The sequence below is a fragment of the Paralichthys olivaceus genome, chromosome 4 (genome assembly GCF_024713975.1).
Source record: "Paralichthys olivaceus isolate ysfri-2021 chromosome 4, ASM2471397v2, whole genome shotgun sequence".
NCBI lineage: Eukaryota > Metazoa > Chordata > Actinopteri > Pleuronectiformes > Paralichthyidae > Paralichthys > Paralichthys olivaceus.
Genome location: NC_091096.1, coordinates 8,636,055 through 8,663,999, shown reverse-complemented (window position 1 = coordinate 8,663,999; position 27,945 = coordinate 8,636,055). Strand labels below are relative to the sequence as shown.

General features: G+C 40.6%; 1 protein-coding gene across 3 annotated transcripts; it reads right to left on the bottom strand.

The window, feature by feature from the left end:
- Positions 1-3: 3 nt before the first annotated feature.
- Positions 4-27,916, bottom strand: agtpbp1 (ATP/GTP binding carboxypeptidase 1). 3 transcript variants are annotated; one of them, XM_069523560.1, is made up of 27 exons: positions 27,776-27,916; positions 25,800-25,858; positions 24,007-24,137; positions 19,760-19,827; positions 19,262-19,325; positions 18,881-19,027; positions 18,175-18,306; positions 17,966-18,059; positions 17,747-17,784; positions 17,241-17,449; positions 16,965-17,142; positions 16,624-16,665; positions 15,202-15,302; positions 14,092-14,208; positions 13,084-13,847; positions 12,387-12,470; positions 12,128-12,217; positions 11,742-11,890; positions 11,458-11,545; positions 10,574-10,718; positions 9,886-10,036; positions 9,235-9,415; positions 8,970-9,099; positions 8,212-8,343; positions 7,459-7,635; positions 6,155-6,306; positions 4-2,361 (listed from the first exon to the last, which is right to left on the bottom strand). In XM_069523560.1, the coding sequence occupies exons 2-27, from the start codon at positions 25,829-25,831 to the stop codon at positions 2,184-2,186; spliced, it is 3,774 nt and encodes a 1,257-aa protein (XP_069379661.1). In that variant the 5' UTR covers positions 25,832-25,858; positions 27,776-27,916; the 3' UTR covers positions 4-2,183. The 3 variants fall into 3 exon arrangements, with proteins under 3 accessions (XP_069379661.1, XP_019959039.1, XP_069379662.1); XM_020103480.2 differs by lacking the exon at positions 16,624-16,665; XM_069523561.1 differs by lacking the exons at positions 24,007-24,137; positions 25,800-25,858; positions 27,776-27,916 and adding an exon at positions 21,432-21,576.
- Positions 27,917-27,945: the final 29 nt, after the last annotated feature.

The window sequence follows — 27,945 nt, the reverse complement described above, 5'->3', positions numbered from 1 at the left end:
CGGTTTACCACATTCACATTTTATTTTCCTTGTCTTCAAGCTTAGCTCTGATGTTCTGCATTACAATCAACTTAAAAATGACTCGCTATTTCCACTTTTTCCACCTCTAAACCAACATAAAAATAAAAGCAGCCCAGTACCGCCTCAACAAAATTGGACACATTTATAATATGACACCACACATTTCCCATACACACACACACACACACGAACACACACACAGAGCAATGACTTCCCCTGATTTGTGACATGGTCATGGGTTAAATTGGAAAAGGAAATAGCGGGGGGGAAGACAGAAAAAGAGGAATGAAAAAAGGTTTAGAGGGAAAACGAGGAGGAGAAAGTGATTGGGGAGAGTGAGAGTGGATAATCAAATTGAAAGAAGAAACACACAGTAAGAGCATTAGCTGAGCTGAATAATGGAATAACTTAAACTCCTTGAGCACAGACACACTCATACACACTTGCACACATGGAAGCACACACACAAATGCCTCATATACATACAGGTTGTATCCCAGAAACAATACTTAATAAATTACAAAATAAAGACAGAAAATAGCCATGCACTAGCTGTACAAATTGAAACAGCAATCTCATCTCCATGAAGAAAAAAAAAAGAGATAATCCAACAATCTACTTTATACTGTCAATACAGAGCACCATCTGTTTTCATGAATGGGTCTCCACTAAGTAAAGTCACAAATAAATGTACACACAGACTGGAGGAAGGGACACAAAGAAAATATAATTCCACTATAGTTTTTTTAAAACATCACAGCAACATTACGATCAGCGTCAGGCTGAGCTCTGAGAACTTAAAAACTAATTCGGTGAAGTTTGCAAACCGTGACGTGGTAAAGTGACTCCGTCTTTGTTCTGCGTGATAAGTGTTTATCCAAAGTGCAAAAGGGTTTTCTGCTCTCTGCAGCTCATGCTTCTTGTTCATCACTGCTGCGTCTAACGTTTTAATACTGTCTATTGTGAAAAGCAATGGAAACACAGACAGTGCATGTGGATATTTTATACTCCATCTTGATATTTTACCGTTTGTGTTCATGTGACCAAGAAACCAAAGCTGTGTTAGTTTATTTGTGGTATGTGTTCAAACAGCTCAAGGTTTGTCTTAATAAAGACATGTACATTCTACATGACGTCAATAGTGTTCGTTTGGGATAAAGCGAGGCAAACAGCACATGGACGATCAGACCAAGCGCACTGTGGCCGAGGAGGAGTTTGTAACAGAGGAAAGGGAGTGAGGGCGTCACTCCAGGGTCGTCACATCTGAGCAGGTTTCTTACATTATATACCTGATGATGACTGATGTTAGCCAGCAGCTACGCTAGGAAAAGGGGCTGTTTGGTTTTACCTACATCCCATCCAACCAACACATTGAGGCAGGAGGGAGGGAGGGTGGAAGGAAGTCAGGAAGGAAGGATGGAAGAAAGGAAGGAAGGAAGAAATGAAGGAAGAACAAAAAGAAGTCATGAAGGAAGGAAGGCTCAAACCAACAAAAGGAGTAAAACGTTGAAGTAGAGGATACGACAGCAGAAAAACACAAATTAGACAGCAGGTGGTTTGGATCTCGAAACTGTAGTGTGACAGATCTAGTTTCCTGTGATCACCAGGGTCCTTTTAATTCAAACACAGTGTTACAGGTAAGACGGGATTCTAACACTAAACCTAAAGAAGCTGATGCCTCTAGTTCACTACAGCCTTGTTAGGCCGCTTCACTGAAACATCGGCTCAAGTTAAGGACTGGTGGTGCCTGCTGTTTGTTACTGTGGTTCAACTATATGTGGATCTCAGAGGATAAATAGTGTCTGAGGTCAGGGGTCACAGTTCATGAAGGTTATAGTGCGACAGCTAATGGTGAGAACATTCATTGAGATCAACCCTGAATCTTAGTCAGAGCTTACAACAGACTTACTGAAGGAAAAGGCCATTGGAGTGTGCACCCTCAGAAGCAGGTGGGCCTCTGGTGGGTCAACAAAATCAATTCATCAGGGAACAGAGCACCTGACTGGTGTCAAAGTAGCGTATGTACCATGATAGCATCTACATAGTGTCAGGTGTAAATCTAAATGAGAAGTGAGATCAGTATTTGAGATCAGAGAACAGTCCAAGCACTGAATGGTTATAAGCTCAAACCTCCGGGTACAGAGAGGGCGAACACCTCAACGTTAGTCCCTGTGATTCATCTCTGAGTCTGACAGATGATCCAGATGTTCAGGGTTCTTGTGGACTTCGCTGCCAAGCTCGTTTTCAGCCTCAGGGTCCTCATCATTGCTCTCTGCACTGTAGTCTATTGCCTCCAGAAAGGAGGGCTCGTCCTCCTCCATCACGTAGGTAGTGGGGCAGCTGGTGGATGATAAAATAAAAGAGCGTGAACACAGTTGCCACTGCGAGTTATTGATGTGCATATGACTGTCACAAAGAAACATCTTCATCTACATCATGTCAGTTTTCAGGACTACAGAGAAGCAGGATAATGCCTGTGCATATTTTGAGTAACTAATTGTATCCCTGAATGTGTTATTTTAGGACAAAATATAATAATATAAATGCTCATCATCACTTTTACAGTGTAGCATATAACTGTCATGTCACTACCCCACATTCTGAGCTGAACTCTGAGGTAAAACACAAGAGAAAATGAAATGGAAATGCATTTATGGTCTTTAAAAATGTTATGTTGAGAAGTCTAAAAGCACAACAACTAAATATGGTGTGGAGCATTCATACGAAACATGAAAATGTTTATTTCTTTATGTTTATTTATGTTACATTTTATACCGTTAGGCTCTAAACTTTGAATCTATCTTAGTTTTTTCAGATTGTCAGAGTAAATCATATGACGGCTAACAATTATTTTTCATTACTGATTAGTCTAGGAATTATGTAAGATTAATTAATAAATAGTTAAGTTAATAAAATGTCAGAATTCTAAGAATCACGTTTCTTGTTTTGTCTGACAAACTCTTAAAGAAGCCTGAAGCTGAGAATTTTAAGTATTTTAAAGCATTAAACAATTTGTTAATAGTTACAGTAATAATAGTTGAAGGTTAATTTTCTGTTGAATAACTGTTCAGCTCTAAATAATAATAATAAATATCTGAAATAAAATACAAGCCATCATACAATGAATCTACTGCAGGATTCATATCAAAAATATATTTTAAAATCATAACAACACATAAACAAACTGCGCCTGTGTGCTCTGACTGGTGAGGCTGTTTTTTTTTCCTGTGAGTCTTAATGGTTAAATGGTCGCTGGTTCTTTGAGGTTTTAGTGGCTTTAGTGGGTTTTTAATGGTGTTAATGGTCTGAAATGTGATCCCAGGGAGATAGTCGATCAGGGGACTTAGACAATGAGCTCCCACCAACTTTAGCAGTGCCCGAGTGCAAGACAGAGAGAGAGAGGGAGGGAGGGAGGGAGGGAGAGAGAGAGAGAAATTGTGCATCAGTGTATGTACAGTAAATGTGTTTATCTTGTTGTTTTTGTGTAATGATGTGGCTGGATAGCGATAAATACTAAGATTTGTGAGTTAACGTTCCACTTTCTTTGAGATACGTTTTCTGAATCAACCGACTGCAGTCATTGCTTTACACTCCATCTTAACATATAGATATACATATACCGTATGTACGATAAAACCTCCAAACTTTAACATCTATTTCTGTGTTCCTTACACTCAGACGAAAACACACCCATGCCCGTATCAGCCCTTTTACTCACTCCGAGACACCCAGTTATTCGCAGACGCCTCCCAATGGCCAAGATATTGTTGTGATGACCTATTAAATGGTAAGTGGTACCATACCAAGCCCCACACATAAATCCGGGATGAGAGTAACCAATCCCGAGGGGCCCCCACTCACACAAACACACACACACACAGACACACACTCTTCTGGAGTCCCTTAATGATCAGACACATAAATGATAAATGGGTATATCAATATGTGAGTAGCGCAGGTTGGTAAGAGATAGAGACTGGGAGACACAAAGAGAAAGAGACGTGAGCATTAAGTGGTTCTGAGTATGAAGCCATTCTTCCAAATGAACTGCTTTAACAAATCTGTGGAGGAGAGATTGCTGACGTCTTTAAAGTAAAAATAAATTAAGATGGTGGTCGGGGTTTGGCAAAGTTTAATAATTTATTGGTGGTGTCGGACTGTGGAACAATCTGATGTGTGGACTTAATATTTCTGAGCAGGGAATTTCAAACACAGGTGATTAGATAAGGTTATTTTTCATAGTGCTGGCTCAGAAAAAAGTTTGAGTCTAGATAGATATTGTTTTGAATTTATCTTTTAAACCTTATGTTCTGTCTTGAGTCCTTCTCGCTAAAGCGAAAGCTAAAAAACTAAAACATCATGACATTTGTTTTTCAACCCGATACTTCGGTTCACATATTTTATCAAACATAATCTGTGACAAAGGGCATTGGGTAGGGAATAAATAATAATAATAATAAAGCATATCGAAGAAACAATAAATGGCAAAAACTGATAATAAAAGAGTTTTCTTTACTATGTTAATGACAATAGAGCTAAAAAAGAGACGGAAGCATTAAGTTTTGAATCAAGATGAAAGCTCTAATTAATGATTGTTGATACAAAGCAAACGTGATGTGACAAGAAAAAGAAACAACATGCTACTCTACTACTGGTTTGACCTGTGTGATAAGTGTTTGTCTTACAGCTTAACTGAACATATCCAATGCTGCCATCCCCTGAATACACTGAAAATTAAATGGATGAGGATACATTCCGACACCGATGAGTTGCATTTCATTATTACTAACACACTGCACAGGAAGGCAGGATACTCGTTTACATGCTCCATGTGCATTTAAGCTACACTGTACCATCCTGTGGCACTGACTGCTCACTAGCATTAGAAACTCCACTGTGGAGGTGAAAATATTAAAGGAAAGATGTTGGGGCTGTTTTACACACTGTCTTAAAAAGATAATGACACTGCTGACAATGTTGTATAACCACTCCCCTCCCCTCCAGCATTTTCACTACATTCATCACACATGATCATTGATAGAATTTTGATGATGCTCACAGCAGCCGTGCACAAACGCAGGCCTTCACTGGTCTCTCGAATGTTAAGAGGAGAGCTGGAGTGACAGTGACGCCATTCAGTATCAGAGCCGACATCAGAGCCTGTCTGGCGGTAATGAGGGTGTTTTGTACAGAAAAAGGAAAACAGTCTTAAGAGTTTTTCCGTTTTCCAGGTAGAGTTTTAGCAATAGAAAACACTCAGATATGTTGGGAAGGTTACATGAGGATAACAACACTACAGATAAAATGCTGGGAAATAAAAGCTTTGATCTGCAGTTTTACCTGGTCTTGTTTCTATGGCATCATTATATCTTTAACTGTGAGTTTCTAACCTTAAAGCAACAAACTCTTCCACTGAAAAGTCTCACAGCATCTGGGTGCACCTGCATGAACCAGGGCTGTTATTTTGTACGGACATGGAAAAAAAATTAAAATATTTGAACTGTAAAACTTACAATCTATAACCCCAAGCATTTGCTGTGTGATGCCGAAGAGGCTTGAACTATAGAATGTGCTACTGACTCACTGCCTCCCATTTCAGCTACATTTGTTTGTTGTGAGCATGATTACACAAAAACTACTTGAGCGATTTCTTTGAAACTTGGTGGAAGGTATAGTCAGGAAAGATCAGGAGAGGAATCCAAAAATATATTTATTCACCTTCTTTCGGTTGCCAGATTTCAGTTTTTCAACATTTTTGTTTGTTTGTTTGTGAGCTCTTCTGATTGCCATTGCAGTTAAGCTAGTGATGCCATGTTCTTTGCTACAAAAATGCAGGATACTGGTGATCGAAGCGGTCCTCAGCTGACAATCTCGACACCAAAGCATCTGAGAAACTGTCTTTGGAAACATTTTGGGATTAACAGCAAAGGTGGCAAAGTTACCAACACCTCTGTGCAAAGCAGCTGTCTTACACTATTACAATAAATGATAACTGATGTGGGAATGGACAAGGTGATTATAACCATTCACACTTGATTTTTGTAAAAAGTGACATGTGTGTTGTGATATGTACAGAACTTTACACCATGCTCTAGAGTAAATGGTTTGTATTTATATGGGTGGTAGTACTAACCTGACCACTTTAGTCTGTGTCCCAATGATGTCACCCTCCAAATCCAGCAGGTGTTGGTGGTTGCGGATGCTTGTCAGCCGCTTCAGCCTCAGCAGGGCTACACAGAACTGAGCTCCCATCTCCTCCAGCTCTCTGGTACCGATCTGAAGCCCCTGGAGAGAACATGCACATCATAGAGATTTAAACACTAATATGTTCACACAAAAACATCTCACACACACACACACACAGACACACAGACACACAGACACACACACACACACACACACAGACACACACACACACACACGTCAAATGCACAGCTCCACTCAAAAAATAATTCTGAAGCTTTAACAGTCTACTTTAAAAAGGCTGCTGGTTTTTTATAGCTGCTCTGGAGCCTGGGGACGGAGCCACTGTCCATCTTCAAACGTCCCAATTTTCAATGCTGGAAGGGAAACTTTGCATGTAGGAACATGATAATATATTTCAGTTAGGGACACATTCAAACTCATACCTACAACCTGAACACAGTCTACACTGTTCATCACAGCACAGCAGCAAATTTTGAGACCACCACTACTTTCTCGTTGTGGTCTCTGACTTTTGGACTCTGCTGAACTTTAACACACACACACACACACACACACACACACACACACACACACACACACACACACACACACACACACCAAGCTAACCCCCAACTCAACTCGAACACTTTCATGTTCCCTTTTCCCCAGAGCAGAGCTTGAACATCTAAACTTGGCCTGGCTACAGAGACATGCAGCCACAGTTCACATTGGTTCCTGCACATCTGGACAAATACTCTCACAAAAACCAGTGGGGGTGCTAATCAGAGCCAAAATGGCATCCAAGGACTTCCGTGAGATATTTTAGAAACTGGGAAAATTCAGTTGGAAGCAAATCAGCTTTATGGAAAACCACAGAGAGATGAAATAAAGGTGAAAAGGCTGAAGGGAAGGAGGGGAAACAACAGAGATGAAAAAAGAGAAAAGACTGCAGCTCCACCTGCTGGACACTTAGAGATCTATTGGGGCACCTCCCTCTCATTTACAGGGGGTGGAAGTAAAATAAAAAGACATCTATACATCTATACAAAATAATCAGAGAGATCCTGCAAATGTGTCTTTATTTCTATACCATGGCTTACTGATTAGCATATATATCAAAAAAATAAACTTCCTTGAAACAATTTAAATTTACAGTTAATTAAAAAAGCTCTACAACAGGTAGTATTTCATTTCATGTTTACTGTAATGAACTGCATTACATTGAGAAGGCCTAAGCAAATACACCCTTACCTTGTATTTGCCTTGGTCACAACCACAGAGTGTGCTCTCCATGGTGTAACTGCGCTGTACTCCTATCTCTCTCCATACAACTACACGAGCAGTCGACTCTTTAGAGCGCTCCACAACAAAACTGCAGCTCCCCATGCTGAAGGCTGGGGCGATCTGAGAGAGGATCTTAGGAAGAGCCTGAGACACACATGAAAATGTTTATAAGTGTTAGGTGCATTGGGGGCAGATGATAAAGTACATTTTAGAGTTGGGCCAGATAACCGAGTCCAACACAGACTGTACAGAGCAGTTCCTTGGGAAAGAGACAGTATTGACAGGTTCAATCCAGAATGTTTGCTGTACATCCAATATTGACCTCTCTTTCGAACTGGCTTCTTTATCAGCACACTACTCAGTGAAATATATATCTTTTAATATATAAGTTTTTGCATTCACAAATTCAGAGGATACAAGGTCAAAAACATGGAACCTGACCTTTTGTCTAATGAAAGAAAAAGTTCTTCTTCAATGCAGATCCAAGGTGAATCACTAAACTCACCAAAGTAAAATAAATTTAAACATGTTTTTCAGGTAAGAGCTGATGTTGATGACACTATGAAAAGTCAATAAGCTTAGCAAGGATCAGGGATTTCAAATGAACAGAGAAAATTATTAACAGGAGGCAATTCTAAGAAAGTAAAAATGAGATTTTGAGTGTGTGTGTGTGTGTGTGTGTGTGTGTGTGTGTGTGTGTGTGTGTGTGTGTGTATTCACCCTGTATCCAAGGTCCTCCTGTAGGTCACTGGACGAAGCACTGATATTGGACTGCCAGACCGTCTCCTTCACACTGCAGCCATACATAAACACGTTTTTCTTTCTGGAATGACCGTGGTAGTCACAGAACACCTGCACATACACAAACACACAAAAACATGAGTACATACAAAAGAGATAAAGAAAGGAGTGACTTTAGTATGTACATCATATTGTGTACTTTTCACTTGGACACTAGGAACCAAATAAGCCTTCTTTTTAGTGGCTGATATATTCAATAAAATAATAAAGAAAACTTCACTTTTCAATGACAATCACCTTTTATATACTATCAAAATAAAACTGTGAAACTGTTTTGTTTGCTGTAAATAAAGGACGTGCCATGAAAATGACATGGACAGTTTCTCTGACTAAATCTCAGATCTATTTAAACACAAAGATTCATAGCGTCACCATTCTTTGTTCCTTCTAGTCATCACACTTTGCACTGTCAATAAATCCCCCATTAGGATGAATATCCCATTTTACATAACTTGTTGATACACAATGTAGAGGCCAGCACAGGCAACTGCTAATTGTAACTATAATAATGTTGTGATTTACTGATTCACATCTGATTTTGTGCAGCAGAACAGGAGAAATGACATCGGCATTCACAAGTCAGAAAATCTTCCTGCAAAATCAGAATGATTGATGTAGCAAAGTGCAAAAAAAGAGAAAAGAAAAGTAATTTAAGTGCAGTTAATTAGAGGTCATACCAGTGGTGCCCTCTGTATGTGTGCAAGGTACTGCAGCAGGCTCTTAGTGTGGAAGATGGTGGGGTGGAGCTCAGGATTGGGGCTCTGCCACTGGCGATTCAAATCCTCTCCACTCAGAGAACAGCGATGGCTACAGAGTGAATTAGAACAGAATAGAGAATCCTTCATGACAAGGTTTTGTGTGTTCCGCAGGTGTAAATGTGTACATTTGAAAGCTGTGAATGAGTGTTAATATCTTTCCATTCCTACACTATTTTTCACTTACTTTCCATTTACAACTCCATCAGGGTTGAGCATGGGGACTATCTTGAAGATGTAGGCCTCCCTCAGGCTGGCTGCCTGCGAGCTGGTGCCCATCAGGAACTCCAGCGTGCCCTTCATTACCCAGCTGGCATTGGTCTCTCCAGGGTGCACTCTGGCCGACAGGAAGATCAATGGACGATTCCCTAAAGAAGCCGACAGAGCGAGAGCACAGCACAAACAGAGGATGATGGAATGAGAAAAACAGAATATGGTTCTTTAATTCAAAGTTTTTCAGAGCAGAGAAACAGCAGCGGTGGACTAAATGTAGAACTTAATGGCATTTTCTGAGACTCCAGAACCACCTAATGTTCTTGCATTAGTGAGAAATGTAGAGAAATTGTGGATTTCTTAGAAAACTATTAGAAAAATATCGAGGGACAACATGAAGAATTGTTTTCACCTGGAGAAGGTTTTACTAACTAATGACAGATGGCACTATTGTCCAGGTTTTAATTAACATTTGAAAATAGATAAGATTGTTCCACTGTTGATCCAGTTTTGACAGGAGACAATAAAATCCTGCTGCTGAGATCGCTCTGGTCGAGCATGAGACTGATGCTGAAAAAATAAGATATGTGAACACATTTACACAGGTTGACACTGATTTACTCACTAAATTGACAGATGTGATCATTGGAGTTGGACTCCGGCATGGCAGTGATGGTGAGAAGGGGGCAGCCGTTTCCCCCCAGGGTCTCACATAGGACGTCCTGTCTCAGGTAGATCTTTGGGGTCCTCAAAGCCTCCAGTTTGGACAGGTGCATCTGAGGATACAAAGACAACAATGACAAAGTCCACTTACTAACAGTATTATCTTCAACTTCTATTTAAACCCCCATCTCTCTTGGGTTCTCAGCATTTTATTGTTGCATTATTGCAGTGGCTGTGTATCAGGCCACTTGTGATTAAGTGATTCAGTCTGAGATTCTCTATCAATGCTTGTATTGTAAGCAGTTCTGCATTGTCACTTGAGATAAACGCAGACAAAATGTAATTATAACAACATGAAAATACAACATTATATGTTTACAGTAGTTTGAGACCACAACTCAGATTTGAAGGACATACACTGTAAATGATAAAACAATAAAAACACAGCATAATTAATGGGCAGACTCAAGGTTTGAGAGGATTAGCTGCTGGGGAGTAGAGAAATAATTACTGTAGGAGCAAATGAAAAACTTATTATTATGTCTCAGGGCATAATAACATATTTCTTATGCAGAGAGTATGATGAGAATTGGCATTTATGCACGGAGAAGAAACATTAAAACTACCAAACAGTGGTTATGTAATACTACCTTAAGAGTGGAGTATGTGTAAGGGTAATGATAGGCAAAGTAGCAGACATCATCCTTATGGCTGAAGTTTGTGCTGAAGGTCAATGTATAGTAGGACTTTCCTTTCTGACCGCCAGCTGCGATGGAGCTCCTTGCAAAATGATTCCTGAAGAAAAGGAGAAACACTTCATAAGTAAATATTGCACAATATAACAATATTATTATAACATACAATATTCAGGCATTCTTTTTATTATTATTTTATTATTATTATTACCTCATAATAATTTTGTAAATGCAGCAAGCCACACAAGAGCGTTATAGCTATATTACATTAAAAAGATATGGGGCAAGTAATACAGTACTGTACAGGGTTTCCCGCAGCGCTTTATAGTTAAGGCGGCCGCCTTGACAACAACGGCCCCCCGCCTTGACAACAACGGCCCCCCGCCTTGACTACGTCCCCCCGAAAATAAATAAATAAATAAATATTCCGCATCCCCGCATGCATAGACAGTAGGTTAAAATAAGGCCGCATTGCAATGAGGCGGAATAGCGGCATCTGTAGGTTAAATATGTTAAGCCATCTATCATCTGCTGTAACTGCGTGGCAAGGCCAACATTTCTTTTTTATTGGGAAAGAAGCGAAATCCGACAACCGGATAGCATGCCTGTCATCATTGTGGGAACTACAGTGCCACGCCCCCTCCCCCCCCCGATCCAACAGGCACCGGAGCCATGCCCCTCCCCCCTGCTCACCACCTTGACTGACTAATTTTTTGCAGGAAACACTGCTGTATAAGAGGTGCAGCATGGACCATTGGTACGCTGCATGGAAACCTTTGCTTCCTGTGAATACTGCACTGATACAAAGTCAGCTTTTGCGTCACTGTATCTGTACCTACTTGTAGTAACAGATATCTGTTCCTGTTCTGACCCAACGAGGCCTCCCACTGATCGCCTCTTGGACAGAGTACATCAGCACCTGCATGCCTACACATATAAAAAAACATAAAGAGAAAGGCAATGTGTGCTGTCTGATGATCAAATAACACATTGTGCTAGTTTGAGGCTTTTTAGCTGTAGGTCAGAAGTCATAGGACAATTCAGTTTTATTAACATACAATATAAACATCTGCTGTTGGTCAGATGGAGAATGAAAAGCTGTGGGTGTTGTTGTGCATCTCACCATAGTTGAACTGGCTGTTTGACTTCTCAGAGTTGATGATGTTGAAGCGGTAAGTAGTTCCGACACGCATGCCGCTCACCTCAAAGTAGAACCACTGGTGGTAGTGATTACTGTTGATGTCTGAATTCAGCACCAGGTCATACTCATATCTGGAAACACACCACAACAAAAACTGTGATGTCGACTCAAACATTATCAAGCATTCACAAATTCCAAAGCATCACTTCTTTTATATTCAGTCTCACTTCGGAAAATAAAGAGGTAAGTTGCAAGTTTAATATTGTTAAAGCTGACAATAGCTTTACATGCATGTATTGTGATGAAAGGTGATTTAAAAGGTGATTCAATTAAAACACTTATACACAGAAATGTATATTCAAACTTACTTCCTAACTTGAACTGCCTTCCTGAGGTTGCCAGACTCAAACTGAGAGTTGAACTTTAGCGATTCACCGTCGTCTTCAATCACGGGACAACTGAAACATGATGAGGAACAAATGACACTCTTTAAGAAGTCATTACCCTTCTCAGAATGTGGATGATAAATTGAGCTAATGTGAAATGTGAATGTCACAGCTCTCAAAATCTGTAGCTCCATTTACTCTGAGTGATATTTAGGTTAGAGACCCAGTAGGAGAAACTCACCTGAGGATGTCCAGGTCATAAACGACTTTATCCAGGATATCATTAGGATGAATCATCCTCTCAATGTCCTGGAATATCTTAGACCTGCATGGATAGACCCACGGACAAACTCAATGCACACAATGGATATGGTTAATAAAAGAGGATAAATGCAATAAGCCATAAGAAATGTCTTTCCCTGCCTCCATAACCTTTGATTCATAACAAAGTTAAATGTGTAAAGTGTAGCTCACAGACTGCAAAGCCACTCCAAAAATATACCTACAGCACATGATTGCATTAAAGGTTTTCCAGATTGAACTTGGTAAATGGACTGCGGGTCCACACTGATGATGCAGCATCAGCTCAATTATAAGTTCAGTGTCTTGCTCGAGGAAGCTAGGACTTGGGGATCGAAAACACAAACCTTCTAAGAACTAGATTAACGCTCTACCCTCTGAGTTATACCTGCAAAATTTGTGCCTGGCAGCAAATTGCCTTTGAAAAACTGCAGTCTGCAGCTCCACTTTCAGTTTGAGCCAGTGTAAGTCAAAGGCTTAGAAATGTTTCAAAATATTTTGAATACAAATATCTGGCACGCAAAACATTACAGCACACTACAGGTATTTTCTTTTTTACAGCTTAATACTGATTGATTTTATTTCATAGTTCCTAATGTATACCCACGTTTTTATGCCAAATGATTGCAATATCTCACCTCTGTACACCATAAACTCTTTCCATGAGGGGTTCTCTAAATGTTGGGGCTACGTGGCCAAAGTAGTCTGGATAAGCCACTTCAGCATACTGAGGTACAGAGTGTGTTCCCTTAACCATCTCCACGTAAAGGTCAGGGTCGTGCAGTGAGAGGAGCAGCGCTGTGTCTGGCACCTCCAGAACTGCTCCTTCCCCTCCTTCATCATCAGCTCCCTCTGAGCCACAATCTGAACCCCAGTTACTGCCACCGCCTCCTCCAACACGACGTGTCACGATACCACCCAACAGCAGAGGAGACTGTATGAGTCTGGTGGCATTGACCGGAGATCCTGCTTGCTTGACTTCATTTATTCCGTCTTCTGCATTAAGAGCCCCCTCCTCCTCTAGGGAGACGCACTCCAACACATGCGCGAGTTCCTGTTCAATTCTCTGCCCTTGAGAGGGAGGACTGGTGAGGGAGGACAAAGTCGCATGTCCATCTGGGGAAGGAATGTGGGCCTCTTCTTTTTTGTCTTGGTCCTTGATGAGGTGGACGGTGTTCAGTTCAAGCGGAGGTTGTGATGCAGGGTGAGAGGGAGTGGAAGCGGAGGGGGGCGGCTGAGTGTGTCGTCCTTTGGTAGAGCTACAATCCCCCTGGGAACTCTGTTTGGGGACATGCTTTGGTGACAGGGATTGAGCTGTGGGAACTATGATTGGCCGAGGGGATCGACTTGAGGCTGATGATGAGGATGAAGAGGCACTCTTTGAGCAGTCAAAGTTATACCCCTGTAGGAAAAAGACATATTGAAGAGGCCATCTTGCATAATATATACAGTATGTCCCATATTCATTTGTCTTAGTACATATAATATGTTAAACTGTGTCAAAATAAGAAATTATTGTGCCAACTTACTGTCAAATACTTCCAACTGACCAAAGGACTATCGTATAGTATTAACAGACAAGCCTCTTGAAATACTCTTGGTTATATTACTGCTAAGTTTTATCACCATATACACAAAACACTGACCTGAAAGTCCTCAGACAGCTCCAGAAAGAATCGCTCATAGACTCTTAACTCCTCCAATGGACGACTAGGACTCTTTTTGGGATGTAGCTTGTTTAGGTCTGTCTCTATGTCATCATTCTGAGTGACAGGACACAAACAGCATTAAACAAACATCAAAACTTGTATGTAGGTTAATTCATACTTTTGCTCTTGTCTTCTTCTGATTTTGAGATGGAGGACATAAGTAACAATAGAGTATTGGACAGGAATTATCCCACTAAATTGTGGTGCATATCTGGATTTCTCTACCATTATATTTTCATTGATTCCTCAGAGAATAATTCGGGTCTTGAAGAAAAATCAGGCATATTAAGGGGACTGATATTTATAAGTGTGTGCAATTTGGTAAAGATCTAAATAAAAATCTGAATCTAGTGAATTTAAATGTGGTTTCATAAGGGGACTGTTGGACCATGGGAAAAGTATGCACTCTACTGAGTGCCATCCTAGTTTGTGTTTACTTTGGAGGGGGGCTGTAGTGCTTGAGATGTTCCAGAAAGGTCAAAGTCCCCCTCACCCTATGTACATGCAGAGTAATGTTTTGATTTAATCAGAAATGCATATCAGGCATGGTTGACATGTTTGACTTGATATGAAAGTGTTGTGGTTGGTGGGCTATGACTGCCCTCTGCTGGAAATTGAAGTGAGTGCAACTAGACTCTATTAATATCAGGTCAACATAACAATCAAACACATCTGAGAAATTCTGTCCTCAAATGACACTATCTGTGGAGATTCAATATTGTATAATTAAAGTGAGTCGTGTGGCTGTAATATTAAGTTCTAAATTATTCACAAAATAGCTGAAGCTTTAATCGAATGGCCCATTTATAATTTAACACCATCGAGCCAACTGGGGCCAATTATTATTACACATCGCAGTCCTTTGTGAATTTTAATCACAATGACAAAATGTTATTGAGATGTTTATGACGTAAATCACTCAGAAGAACACTCTGTGCTGTCTCTATAATACCACTATCATACAGAGGAAAGAGACTCACATTTTAAACAGTGAGTGTAACAGATGATGCTGTCATGTGAAATATGAAGTGTGAGTGTGAGTATTACCGCAGAGCTATGATTCTTCTCATCCTCTTCATTCTCGCTATCGTTCTCTGTGTCGGCCTCCGTCTCGTCGTTATCATCACTTTCATCCACTACATCATCCACTGGGTACAAAACACACAAACACGCAAGCTGTTAGGTAACTGTCTTCAGATGTATTCAATAGTTTACTTTTACATCACGCAAACTGGGAATTGAGTTGTTTTAAGAAATATGCATAAGGCTGGCACATAAACCAGACTAGCAGAGTCTGATTTGACAGGAACAGAGAAAATGTTGACAAAAAGATATGAGCAGCCATGATCAAGAGATGAGTAGGAGATAGTGAATAAAGAAGAAATTCTGAGCATCTGAGTATTTCTTCCAACACATTGAGTTGCTCTCACTGAGAAGTCAGTGTAATCACAGTAGCTTACAATCGTACACTGTTCTCCATAGCTGGTTTAATGACATCACTGACACAATGTTGGGAATACAGATGAGTTAACACGACTTTGTGCGAAGATGAGGTCATTACTAGGTTGCTGTTGCCAAATAGAATTTTCAAAATTCTGGCAAATATCTTTTTTTAAGGAGTTCCTGATAGATTGGGACACTGTAAAAGGGAAATGAAGGAAACTGACAAAAATGTGTGGACACCATAGACTGTTTATAAAGATGGACGATGCATCTTCCTTATATTATCCAGAAATCGAGCAAAAATCTCCCAGAAATGAGCGCTGCCATCTTGAACATTAGGAGCCAGAATCTGCACAGCATCGATGGAGCTGCAGTATCAAGCCCCCACCAATACACCAGCTCGACCCATCGTAAGTCAGCCTCAGCTGTCAATCATGGCATTCCTCCCTGTTTTTATAGCATCAAATAACTAATTATATCCAATCAGAACTTCTGTGAGAAAAATTATTTGATGTACACTTTAACATTTAATTTTGTTACATATCCCCATCCACAAACATGGAGGAGACATGATGTATGACCTATATTGCAGCCAGCCACCATGTATTGTTCAAAACGCTTTGGCTTCACTTTTGGGGAGCAGTGGTGTTGTTTATCTTTATTTTCAGTCTATGGTAGGTACCTAGATCATCAAGCACATTCAACTATGATATAAAAAGGATTTTCTAATCAGACATTTTTATCATTTTTAGACAAGCTTGAAGAAAGAGGGAAGAGGCTCAAATATCTTACCAGTCAAGCCTGTGGACTCAATGAAGACAGCAAATTATTTGAGCGCAGTGAAAGTACGTTTGAGCAAGCAAGCACTATGCAATGGGCACTGAGCATCTTTCTTATGTCTTTATTACTAACACATGTTGTGTGTTAGTTGAGTGAAGTTAGATCATGACGTGAAGTGAATGAGAAAGCAGGAGTGAGTGAGTCTATGTAATCTGAGGATGAAGTTGCATCTTACGTACGTCTTACCCTTCTGTAAGGGCTTGCTGTTGAGCTGATGACTTGTTTTTCCTGTAAGGCACATTGTGTGCAGCAGTGTCATGAGTGTTGCCATTAACTATTTACTCCATCTAGGGAAGTAAGCATTATTTATGTGTGAGTGTGTGTGTGTGTGTGTGAGTGTTTATATGAAGTCTTGAATCCAGGAGCAATGACTGCAAAATGTGTGTGTCTGTTTCAATAATCAACGTTAGGCATATACATACACAGTGACAAGCTAGGGCACACTCTGGTGGATCATATGTGAGTGTGTGTGAGTGTGAGTGTGTTTGAGTGTGAGTGAGTGTGTGTGAGTGATTGTATGTACTTACCCCCAGCAGGCTGACTGTACAGCTGTGCCACAGGTCCTGCAGCAGGTATGTGTGGCAGCTGGTAGTTAAAGGCTGATTTGATGGTGGGCAGAGGCAGACGGTTCTTCGGAAAACATTTCCTCATGATGATACTCGAGGTGTTAACCAGAGGATCCAGGGTCCGCACAGGGAGACACTCCTAGAAAATAAAAACCACACAGAAAGTGGAGAATGGCATTTACTTTATGTGTCACATGCTTTAATTCCTTGCCATTTGTGTGTCACACTCTCACTCACAGTGGATGAGTTGTAGAGAATCCTCATGCCATCTGCTTCTATGAACGCCTTCCTGCCGAGCTTGATGTTGATGATGTTTCTGAGGCAGACCAGAAACCCTTTGCGAATCAGCATATGGCGATGCCGAGTGTCATTGCGATGCCAATCCAGGTACAGAGCAAGCAAGGCAGGCACGTGTCTGCCGTCCACTGCACGGCGAGCATTAGTTTCTGCACAGGGACGTGGAAGTAGACAAGGAGAAAGAATTGATAGCACCTTACAACTGTGGGATGGGCTGAAGAGAAGAGTGGGAGGAATGAAAAGGAAGGGAGTAGAGTGAAGGGGGGAACAGGGAGTTAAATAGCTTGAATACATTGATGAATTGCGGTTTTTGCTTTAGAGAAGTTGTGGAAAAATAAAGGAATGATGAAGTGAAAGACGGCCGCAGGGAGCTAAACACCATCTAAAGATCACTGTTTTAACACAAAAGATTAAAAAAAGTCAAAGCTACAAAGCAAATTACTCACTGGATTTGAGCAGTGCTCCCAGTGCGTCCAGAGCTACCCTGTTGATTTACACACAAGGGAAACATGGGTTACATGGTCTGAAAAAACATCAACGACAGATATTATAAAACTTTGTCTGAAAGATGTCAGAGAGATGTAGCCTGTGGATGTCACACTGGTTTGTTATAACACAACAAACACAACATTCATGCTGATTCATTAACATAGACAGAAACTCACTTGAGCAGGCTGGTGTTCTTTTTGCTGTACGGTGCAATGATCTTGAACATGAGCTCCACCACTCCATTCTTACCCAAAGAAATAGCATTCACTGCTACATATAAAAAACATAAAATGTGAGATATCAGATCACAACTAGCAGTGAATTAACATTTCTAGTACATTTAAAGGATTTATCAGAAGTTACTTGAACGCTTAAAGTTACTCACAGTTGGTAGAGTAAACCCTGAGAACCTGCAGGCAGGGCAGAAGAAGTTTGGTGTTCTGTAGGTTCTGTTTCATTATGTTGACTGTGACGTTCAGAGCTCCGGTCAAACGAGCCTTCACACCAAACTTTCTGTCTGAACACAGAGGCTGCAATGTCAGTGTGCACAAAATAACCATTTTCTATGTTTTGTCTCCCTCCTTTCAGCACCCCGAGTGGTTACTGACCACCTGTAGTACTAAAGGGTAATGTTTTTATGGATGACCCCCCCAAATAAAAAAGTGGGTGGTGCAGTTCATATCCTGCAGCCGGTTTTAGACTATTCCACTCAACTATAGGTGGCGGTATTAGGCAGAGAAATGTTGCACACAGAAGAAGATGGTTTGCGAGGATGTAAACAATATGCAATTATTGTAGAAAACCTTAAAAGAGAAATGCACAGAGCCTATATTTATAATCTGTGCCTAAGATGAGCCTTCTGTAATTTCGTGAGGTCACAACTGTTAAATTACTATCTACTAGTGAAACACATGTTTTACTTGTTTCCAAGGAAACTCCACCGGGCACCTCTTAAAGCACGGAGAGCATTTGATATTTTGGCCATATAACAAAGTCAAATGAGGTTAAATAAGACAAAAGCAAACTCAACAAAAACAAACATTAGTGTGTATGTTGGTGGGCTCTGTGTTAAGAGGTAACATAAAGCTTACCTTTCGGGCCGACCTTGGCCAGCAGTGAGTGAAGCTGCAGCATGAGTTCCTCACTGGGAGGCAACTCTTTACTGGCAGTGATCAGAATCTGGAACAATATTCCTGTTCCTCCTTTAGACACAAACACTCCCACCCTGCGAGCTCGGCCTACAATGAAAAACAACCAATAAAACATAAAATGTGATGAAACCTCATTCTAAATGGAAGCACTTGGCCAGTAGACTTGATTAACTAACCAGCCAAATGTACGATCATGATCATGATCATCTATTCACCATTTATTATTGGAAAATGTATATTTTTAGAATATTTTTACTACATATGTGTGTGCTCTGAAATAAATATAAAAGAAAGCAAGTAAATCAGCTCATCAAAACTCACCCACAGTCAGTAGCTCACTGAGAATGTACAGGATGTTCAGTGTGGTCTGGACATCTCTGGAGTTCTGTCAAAGTTACAAGCAGTAAACTTGTTAAAACGTACAGAGTCATTTGCAGAATTTAACTTCTTTTTGCCTCTAAAGACAAGGAAACACACTGATTAATGTGTCACTGGTTGCAGAGTTTCCTGCAGCTGGCAATGTCGGAGGTTGACAACCTCCACTACTTTAAAGATGGCGTCGATGAAGTACACCATTGATACACTCAGATAATTAAAAACCTTTGCAAAGAAAAGAGGCGCCATTTTAAAATGCTTATCAAAACCTGATGGTTTTATGTTTTGCAATTGCTATTGGACAATAAAATATATTTAACAAATAAACAAATGTTTTTCAAAGTATATTCAAAATCCTAAGACATGGTTCATGGATGCCAGGTCAGACATAGTTTTGTTGTTTTAAGAGCTGCCATGTCAAGTTGTGTTGATGAGTGAGCTGACCTCCAGTGAAGACAGGATGACCTCCATGCCGCTGGAGCCTTTGGACATCACCTCTTTTCCGCTCTTCTCTGTAACATGAAATTATCAGAAATATTAAGATAATCAGCATTGAAATTGTGCAACACAGCTGAGAGGCTCACACAAGAAAGGACAGAGCTGTTATTCAATGTAAAATATGTGGTCCAATATGTATAGAGGACCAAATCATAATGTCAAAGAGGATTCTTTTGGAATGTGTCAAGACCTTTGTCCTGGGTCACTGGACGTTAGAAAGGTTCTGCTGTATTTCACAATAGAAAACGAATCTTTAAAGCAGCGATAGATAAATATTTACTGCTGCACACAAGCTTGGACATTCTCCTCTTAGAAAACAAGGCATGAGGTAGGTCAAAAGGTTCTCTTAGAAACCTTAGCTTTCTTTTCTTTCTCCTCTCTTCACCTCCTCACCTCTTTCGGCCACATGCTCGCCCTGTAATTTAAGAGCTGAGAGATTCCAGACCTCTTTGAAGAGGCCACGCTGAGTCCTGAGACAAAGGCAAACTCTCCAATCTCAAACACAGGAGGAGGAGGAGGACAGAGACTGATGTCATTTAACCTTTTAGAAATTAACAACAAAGATTATTAAGGATTATTGAGAACTATTATTAGAAACATAAAATAATAAAAGGCTTTCATATTAAAGTTTATACTAACGTCAAGTGACCCAGGACAGTGGTCTTATTCTCAGGCCTCTCTTGGAAAAGAGATCTTGATCTCAATGTCTCAATGCCTGATTAAAAAAATAAAAAATAACAATAATTAAGAGGGCTGTCAGATTTCTTGTGCGGCAGCAGATTATGACTGAAATGTGGTCAGTTCATATCAAAAGTCTCCTATCCGGAAGACTATATCACTTGGTGATGAGGGTTCATGGGCTTTATGCTGCACGCTCTCCTTAAAAAGAAAGGCATCACAACAGCAGGGGAATAATGGAGATGAAGCATGCAGCTTTCATGATTGGGTATTAAAAAGCAGGCACAACTGACATATACACACACTATCCCTCCACACTTGCAGTGCATATCCGAGCATGTAAATGCACATACTTTGGTGCCCAGGGGAGCGGTCTCCTCTTAAAATTTCTGTCATGCCAGACTTTTTAAAGCTCTTCAAAACAAAGTGGCATTTCAACACTAATCCTCAAAGACTCAACCGGCAAGGGTTATACATAGATTCATAATAATCAAACCTAAAAATAATTAGCTAGATCTTTAACTTATTTATTTTGCAATTGTAATTTAACTAACTGTCTTTCACTTGTAAAAACGTGTCTTCTAAAGTTTATGATTCATTCGAAAATGCTAGCTAATTGTGATCTGCTCAATTTCCTGCAGATTAATTTTATTTCGTATATTTAAGTCTTTTTCTGGAGATTCGAGTAATTAATCAGATACGGATGATAACTAAAAGTACTGCACATACACTCACTTTCCATCCTAATCCAACCAAAGTGACACATTTTAGATGTTTGTAACACACAGGTTTCCTTTGAATCTTTTGTTTTCTCCTTCTTTTATTTCTAGTTTTAGCTTACTCTGGCACTCCTAAAATATGTACAAAAAAATAGGTACATCTGTATTAGTTTTAGAAAATTATTAAAGTATTAAGTATTTTTGCTCATTCTGGACCATACCTTGTGGGTCTGGGGAGACCAAAGATTGACCGTATCTCCTGGTGTAGCGGTACTCCATTTCATAACAAAGGTTTCAAAGTTCACCAAAGCTTCTGTTTCCCCAAATTCCAGGTTCACTGCATCTGTAGCCGTAAAAGTTTACAGTGCGTGTCCACTGTGAATCTACCACTTAAGATGTTGATTCACAGTTCCTTTTAAGGAAAATCGCTTTAAAACTTCACTGGTATCTCTGTATCCCTCTAAGGCTCGAAATAAACTCTTCAACAAACCTGTCTGACTGTGGACAGACACACTGAGTTTGGGGGCAGGACACTAACCTAGCACGCATGAGAAAACTAAACCACAGACTGCCCCTATGGAGAACAAACAAACGCAGTGACACCTCTCCTCTTTCTCCTGCCTGCCCTCTTTTTTCCTCCTCAGCATTGGGGGTAAAAGGGAAGCAGCCAAACTCTGAAATGAAAACAGATACTGTATTTCTGACTGCAAATGAGGGAGAAAGAAAGAACTGCTGTCTCAAAGATTGAATTCCAAACAAAAACTCCTGTGGTCTGTGTTATTTTTTTTGTCTTCACCTTTGAATCAGATATAGAAGTTTGTTTACTACTTATAACTTTTGTTTCTTCCCATCATCCTTTTTCTTTCTCTTAGTATTTCTTTCCTTCCCACTAAGCTCCTTAGACTCAGAACATGAGACATGAGTACAGCAAAGTCCTATTGGTGTATAGTTACTGTGAACAGGGTCATAGATCCCCCCACTTCCCCTGACCGACGTCAGACTTATCCACATTTCATGTCGAGGCTGCTCACAGTGTGTGACAGACAGCCAAGACGTAGATGACAGGAACAGCTGATATACGATGACTGACGTGGTCACGGACAGAGATTGCCTTTCCCTCTGCTTACAAGTTCTCATTAGAGAAGGGAAGCAACACTTTATGGTAAGACGAGAGATAGTATTCAGAAAAAATGCAGGGAAAGAAGCTCATAGGAAGTTCAAAATATGCCCGCAGGCTCAAAATAATATGCATTGACTGAACAGAATTCAACAAACTAAGTATTCAAACAAAGAGTCCACTACCAGAAGACTCAAGTGATTAAAAAGCCAGACTGACAAAAGGTTTGTGGGTTCGCAACCACATGGAGAAAGAAAACCAGAAAGAAAAAACACAGATTGGATCTCAAATAAACGATGGCAAGCAAGTAACTACTTTCATTATCAACTAATCTGTTGATATTTTATGTTTTTTTAATTACCTGATTAATAATCCACAATTACAGTTGAAGCTCTAATTACCTCCCAGGGAACATTTCTGGTCCTTCCTCAGACCCTAACCCTGAATCTAACCCTGAACCTAGCCCAAAATGTTACCTGAAAAAGGTTTGTGGGAGCTTAAACTGGTATGCAGACTTGTCATCTTGTTTTTGTTGCTTCTGTCCAGCATCTAAAGCTCATCAAGTTTGGATGTGTGAGCTTTCATTGACTCAGAGAAACAATTCAAATGTATTACAATTATATTGAATGTGTAATCTAAAACAAAGAAAAGCAGCAAAAGCTCACATTTAAGAGGTTGTAATCTAAACAAATATCAAAACTGTTTTAATTTTTGTTTGACAAATCAATTTTCCAATTCTTAAAGCATTAAGACCAATAACGCCTGCATCAGAGATTGCAATTCATCCCTGCTCCTTTTGAAAAATGAACGTGTGACTACATTTGTGTTTCAGTCTGTTATAAATAGTGATACCACACAATGCCTCCCTCTTCTCCTGTTGCTCTGATCTCCCCTCAAAAGAGCAATCATGGGAACCATCACGGGAACCACTACTGCACTTAACCACCTATATTTACACAACAGTGCCACTGAAGGTGTTTTGTAATGAATAAAATCAACTCAACTCAACAAGCTGAGGCTTTGAATTAGAAATCTGAAAAGGGGAACTACATCAAGTCAGTTTCTTGGTTTTGGAGGACAACATCAACTAATCCATTGGCTATCGATACACAATCTCATTAAATAGATATCCCTGGATGAAGTTGGAAAGAAGTGACCTCATCTGACCTCTGCAGCCCACTCCTCAACTCTGATTGAGGCTAAAATTTGTCGAAAAGCACATGTGTAAACAATAAAATGAAATACGGCTGAATTCCATTGAGCAGCTTCAGTTTCAGGGTCTTGGTGTTTGTCATGCTGGCTCACTGTTACACTGTCACGTCTCACTGGGACACATGTCAGTAACACCTGTGCTTTTCCTACTACGACTTGTCAAAAAAGCTGCTGTGATAAAAAGCTTACTACTACTTGAAGAAATTGTAATTAGTGTGTGATAATCCTAGAGCATAACAGACCTGAACCACTGCCAACAATGCAATTTGAGGCATATAACGTACTTCACTACAGCAGTAAATATGCAGTGGTGCTCAATTTTTACATTATTACACTAAAGCGTTTGTGTGTGTGTGTGTGTGTGTGTGTGTGTGTGTGTGTGTGTGTGTGTGTGTGTGTGTGTGTGTGTGTGTGTGTGCGTGCGTGCGAGCGTGGGTGTGTGCGTGGGTGCCCATGCTCCTTCTCACCCTGCGTCTGTATGAGATGAAGTATCTTTGCGGTGACCTGTCGAGCTGTTTCGACATCCTTCACCATGGCCTCTCCACTCATCCTCTCCAGTTGGCCCAGAAGCATCAGCACCCTGGAGTTACTGGGAACACTGGAAATACAGACATGGTTTTACCTTTAGCGTAAGCTGAGTTAGCAACACACACAGCATGATCCGTCATGATGCAGCATTCACAAACACAGAGTGGATGGTATAATACATGTATGCGCACGTGCTACAAAAGAACCATCATGACTTCCTGTTCTATGTCTATAAGAGCAGAATGGATCAGTTTTATTAGAGAGGTGAGTTAAAGTAGCTACCACTCGATAACACTGCTGAACAAACATAAAGCAGTACCTCATATCTGCAAATGCTCTCATATGTTCACAGCACAGACTGTAAATAAAGATGGACAATGCATCGCCACTTCGTCCCGCTATCAAGAACTGAAGCCAAAATATGCTGCATATGAACGCTGCCATCTTGCGCATGGGGGATGAAGTAGTGAGGCCCTGCAGATGCATGCACTTGACCAATTGTCAGTTAATGACATTTCACCCTATTTTAATCAATAATCAAAACCATACATTCAGGAAAATTTGCATTTGGACAAACAGTGCGATAACAACATGCGATAAAAAACCCTGACATGTACTTTGATGTTATAGATTGGTCCATGTCTCCTCCACTAACATGGAGGAGACAGGGTTTATGAGTACCAGGTAGCAATCAAGACTCTTTGGCTTCACTTTTCAGGCGCAATCCTGTTGTCCATTTTTATAAATAGTAAATTGTTAACAGTGAATCAAATATGTCCAGGAATAATAACCAAGAAAAAAATATTATTTTGTAATATAGTATAATGGTAAAAACAATTATAAATTGACAATACATGTTAACAAGTAGTCTGAGTGTGACTTAAAGAAGCCTGTTCAAATGAAGCTGTGTTGAAGCCGTCTCCTTGTGCTTCACTATTTCAGGAATACTGACCAATTCTCCTCTCTTAGCTCAGTGATGATCAGATGGAAACACAAGGTTAGAGGTCAGTAGTTGGTACAGCATCAGCAAATAAGGGAGAGAGAATCAAAACTCTGTGATTGTACCCAGTGGAGCTGGGTTTCTCGTATGTCCTTATAAAGACAGAGTGAGAGAGAGAGACAGAGACAGAGAGACAGAGGAAAAGAGTGAGAGAGAGTGTGTGTGTGTGTGTGTGTGTGTGTGTGTGTGTGTGTGTGTGCTAGAGACAAAAAAACTGGAAAAACAGAAAGAATGATGAAGAAAGTGATACAAGAACAGAGAAAAGAAAACATAACAAGGGAGGCTTACAGCCAATATCAAAGCATTGCATAATACCCACACGTGAACACAGATTAAGGGTAGATACATCAAAAGGTTTTGCCAAGCATAAATTCTGAATTAAATATGGGTGCTGTTATTTTTAGTCATGACAAATACATATGGGTGGTTCCAGTGAGGACACATAATTATCTCCACACTCCTGCACTCTCACATACACTTTCTCTCTTTCACACACACATTGTGACAGCAGAGAAAAAAAACGCAGGTGCAACTGAAGTTAAAACAGTACAAGAGCAGAGTGACCGCAGGGAGAGTGAAGGTAAGTATTGACAAAAAGGTAGCGTGAGCATTGTGTGAACAGATGGTTGTGACAGAGCAGGTTTCACTCAGAAGCACATGCCGGGCTGCATGTGTGGTTGTGTGCAAATGTGAAATTGCATCGGATTTTTCTGGAAAAGCAAAGGAACTCACCCTTTTTCTGTGGCCATTTTAGGTTTGTTCATTTTGACCAACTCAACAATTCATGACGTCTGCAAGAGAAAGAAAATAAAGACCTCACTTACACAAATGAACAAACGTACATGTTTAAAAATGAATGTAGCAAATCAACGTTTACCCCATGTGCCTGTTGCAATCTTAGGCTGTAGTAAGAATCAGATTATATATATGAAGTACCTGAAGCTGTGAATGTCTTTGTCTGTGCATCTGCAGTAGCCCTGTAATAAACTAGTGACCTGTGCTGGGTGTACCTGCAGCTGCCTTAGCCTGCAGCTGCCTCATCTTGACTATATCACAACAGCACAAGACACACACACACACACACACACACACACACACACACACACACACATTTTCTGCTGACTGATATTACACAACAAAAAGGGGCTGTCCTACATGCTCTCTCAGGTGTCGGCAGACAAAAGAACTATGAACGAGCTTATCTGAACACAAGGTTTTAAAAAATAATTACTCTGTGCATTTTACTGAATAACAACAATATTTTGAAAGACCACAGCATCACTCAGCAAATATATGTAGTAACTGACTACAAGCTACAATTTAGTGTATTGGATTTTCACAGAGTTTAAATGAGGTCAATACAGAAGCACTAATGGGTTGAGATGCGTCATAAACAGAGCTGCTGTAAAATGTAAGGCTGACAGTCAGGAGTGGCAGAATGATGGTGTCATTAGATAGTTATCACAAGGTTATATTGTGCTTAAAATCACAATGACACACTGAACATTAGAGAAACACTGCCATGAAACTGAAAGGTGTTGGTGTCCTCTTCAGTTCAAAACAAACTGTCAACTAAGATGGCTCAATTTATCTCCTAAGTCAGGCTTTTCAAGACCTTGCAACAAGCCTAACACCCCTTTTCTTACCAGACAGGTACAAGGGCTGAGGTCACACTTACTCAGAAACATCATGCATGTTTCTATACACTAGCCAAACCGATGGTAAACCTACCAGGGTGTGAAGGCTAGCTCACACCAGACAGATTGCAGCCTGGCCACCATGATACCAACCCTACAGGGCTGCATGTGCTGCACAAACCTGACTTCACAAACTAAACACTGAAAGGTTCAGTGTGTAAGATTTAGGTGACAGGGATCTATCGGCAGACATTAAATATAAAATAATCCTATGATGTTTTCACTACTGTGTGATCACCTAATTTATACGAATTGTAGATTTATCCACCCTAGGAGCCCTTTATATTTAAATACTTTATATTTACATGTAGAGCGGGGCCTCTCTACAGAGGCCGCCATGTTGTATACAGTAGCCCAAACTGGACAAACTAAACACAGAAATTAGGTTATATTATAAATATTGGCATAAATTGCATATGAAATAATCCTGGTGATGTTTTCACTAGTGTGTGATCATCTAAATCGTACGAATTGATGATTTCTTCACCCTTGAATGGACACTTTATATTTGAATACTTCATATTTACTGGAAGTATATTTCTGGAGCGGGTCCTCTCTTCAGAGGGGGCCATGATGTTTACAGTAGCCCAGACTGGACAAACTAAACACCTTGTGAGTTTTTATGACAACTGAAGGCTCGCTGTCATGTTTTGAAGCAGAGGCTGAGGGGACGGTTACTCAGCTGCAACATGCAACCTCACCACTAAATTCTACACACTGAACCTTTAACAGGCGTATGTCCTGACACCAGCCTGCAGGGAAATGTGAGGAAGCAGAGGCTGCACCGACCCCTTGTTCAGCAAGATCAACAACCGGGCTGGGCTGTTTAACTAGATTTCAAACCTAGGTGGGGGCTGCACCTGCTGGGGGGGTCACTCGTCGACACGGCCGCCTGCCTGCTGCGGGTTAGCTAGCAGCTGAAAGTGGTCGCAGTGGATAAAGAGCGCACAGGCAGTGTTAGCTGAAGCTGCACGCGGGTGTCGCAGTGACAATGACGGGGGTTGTACGAACCTGTATGCAGACGAAGTGTTGTCCCGGGTCCGGGTGCTCCAGTACCGAGGATGATGCCGCCGCTGCTGCTGCTGGAGCTGGAACGCCCTGGCGATGTTGTGATGACACCAGCCCCCGACTGTCAGGGGCTGTCGGGTGATATCGCGACACCCCCTCCCCCCCTGCTGTGT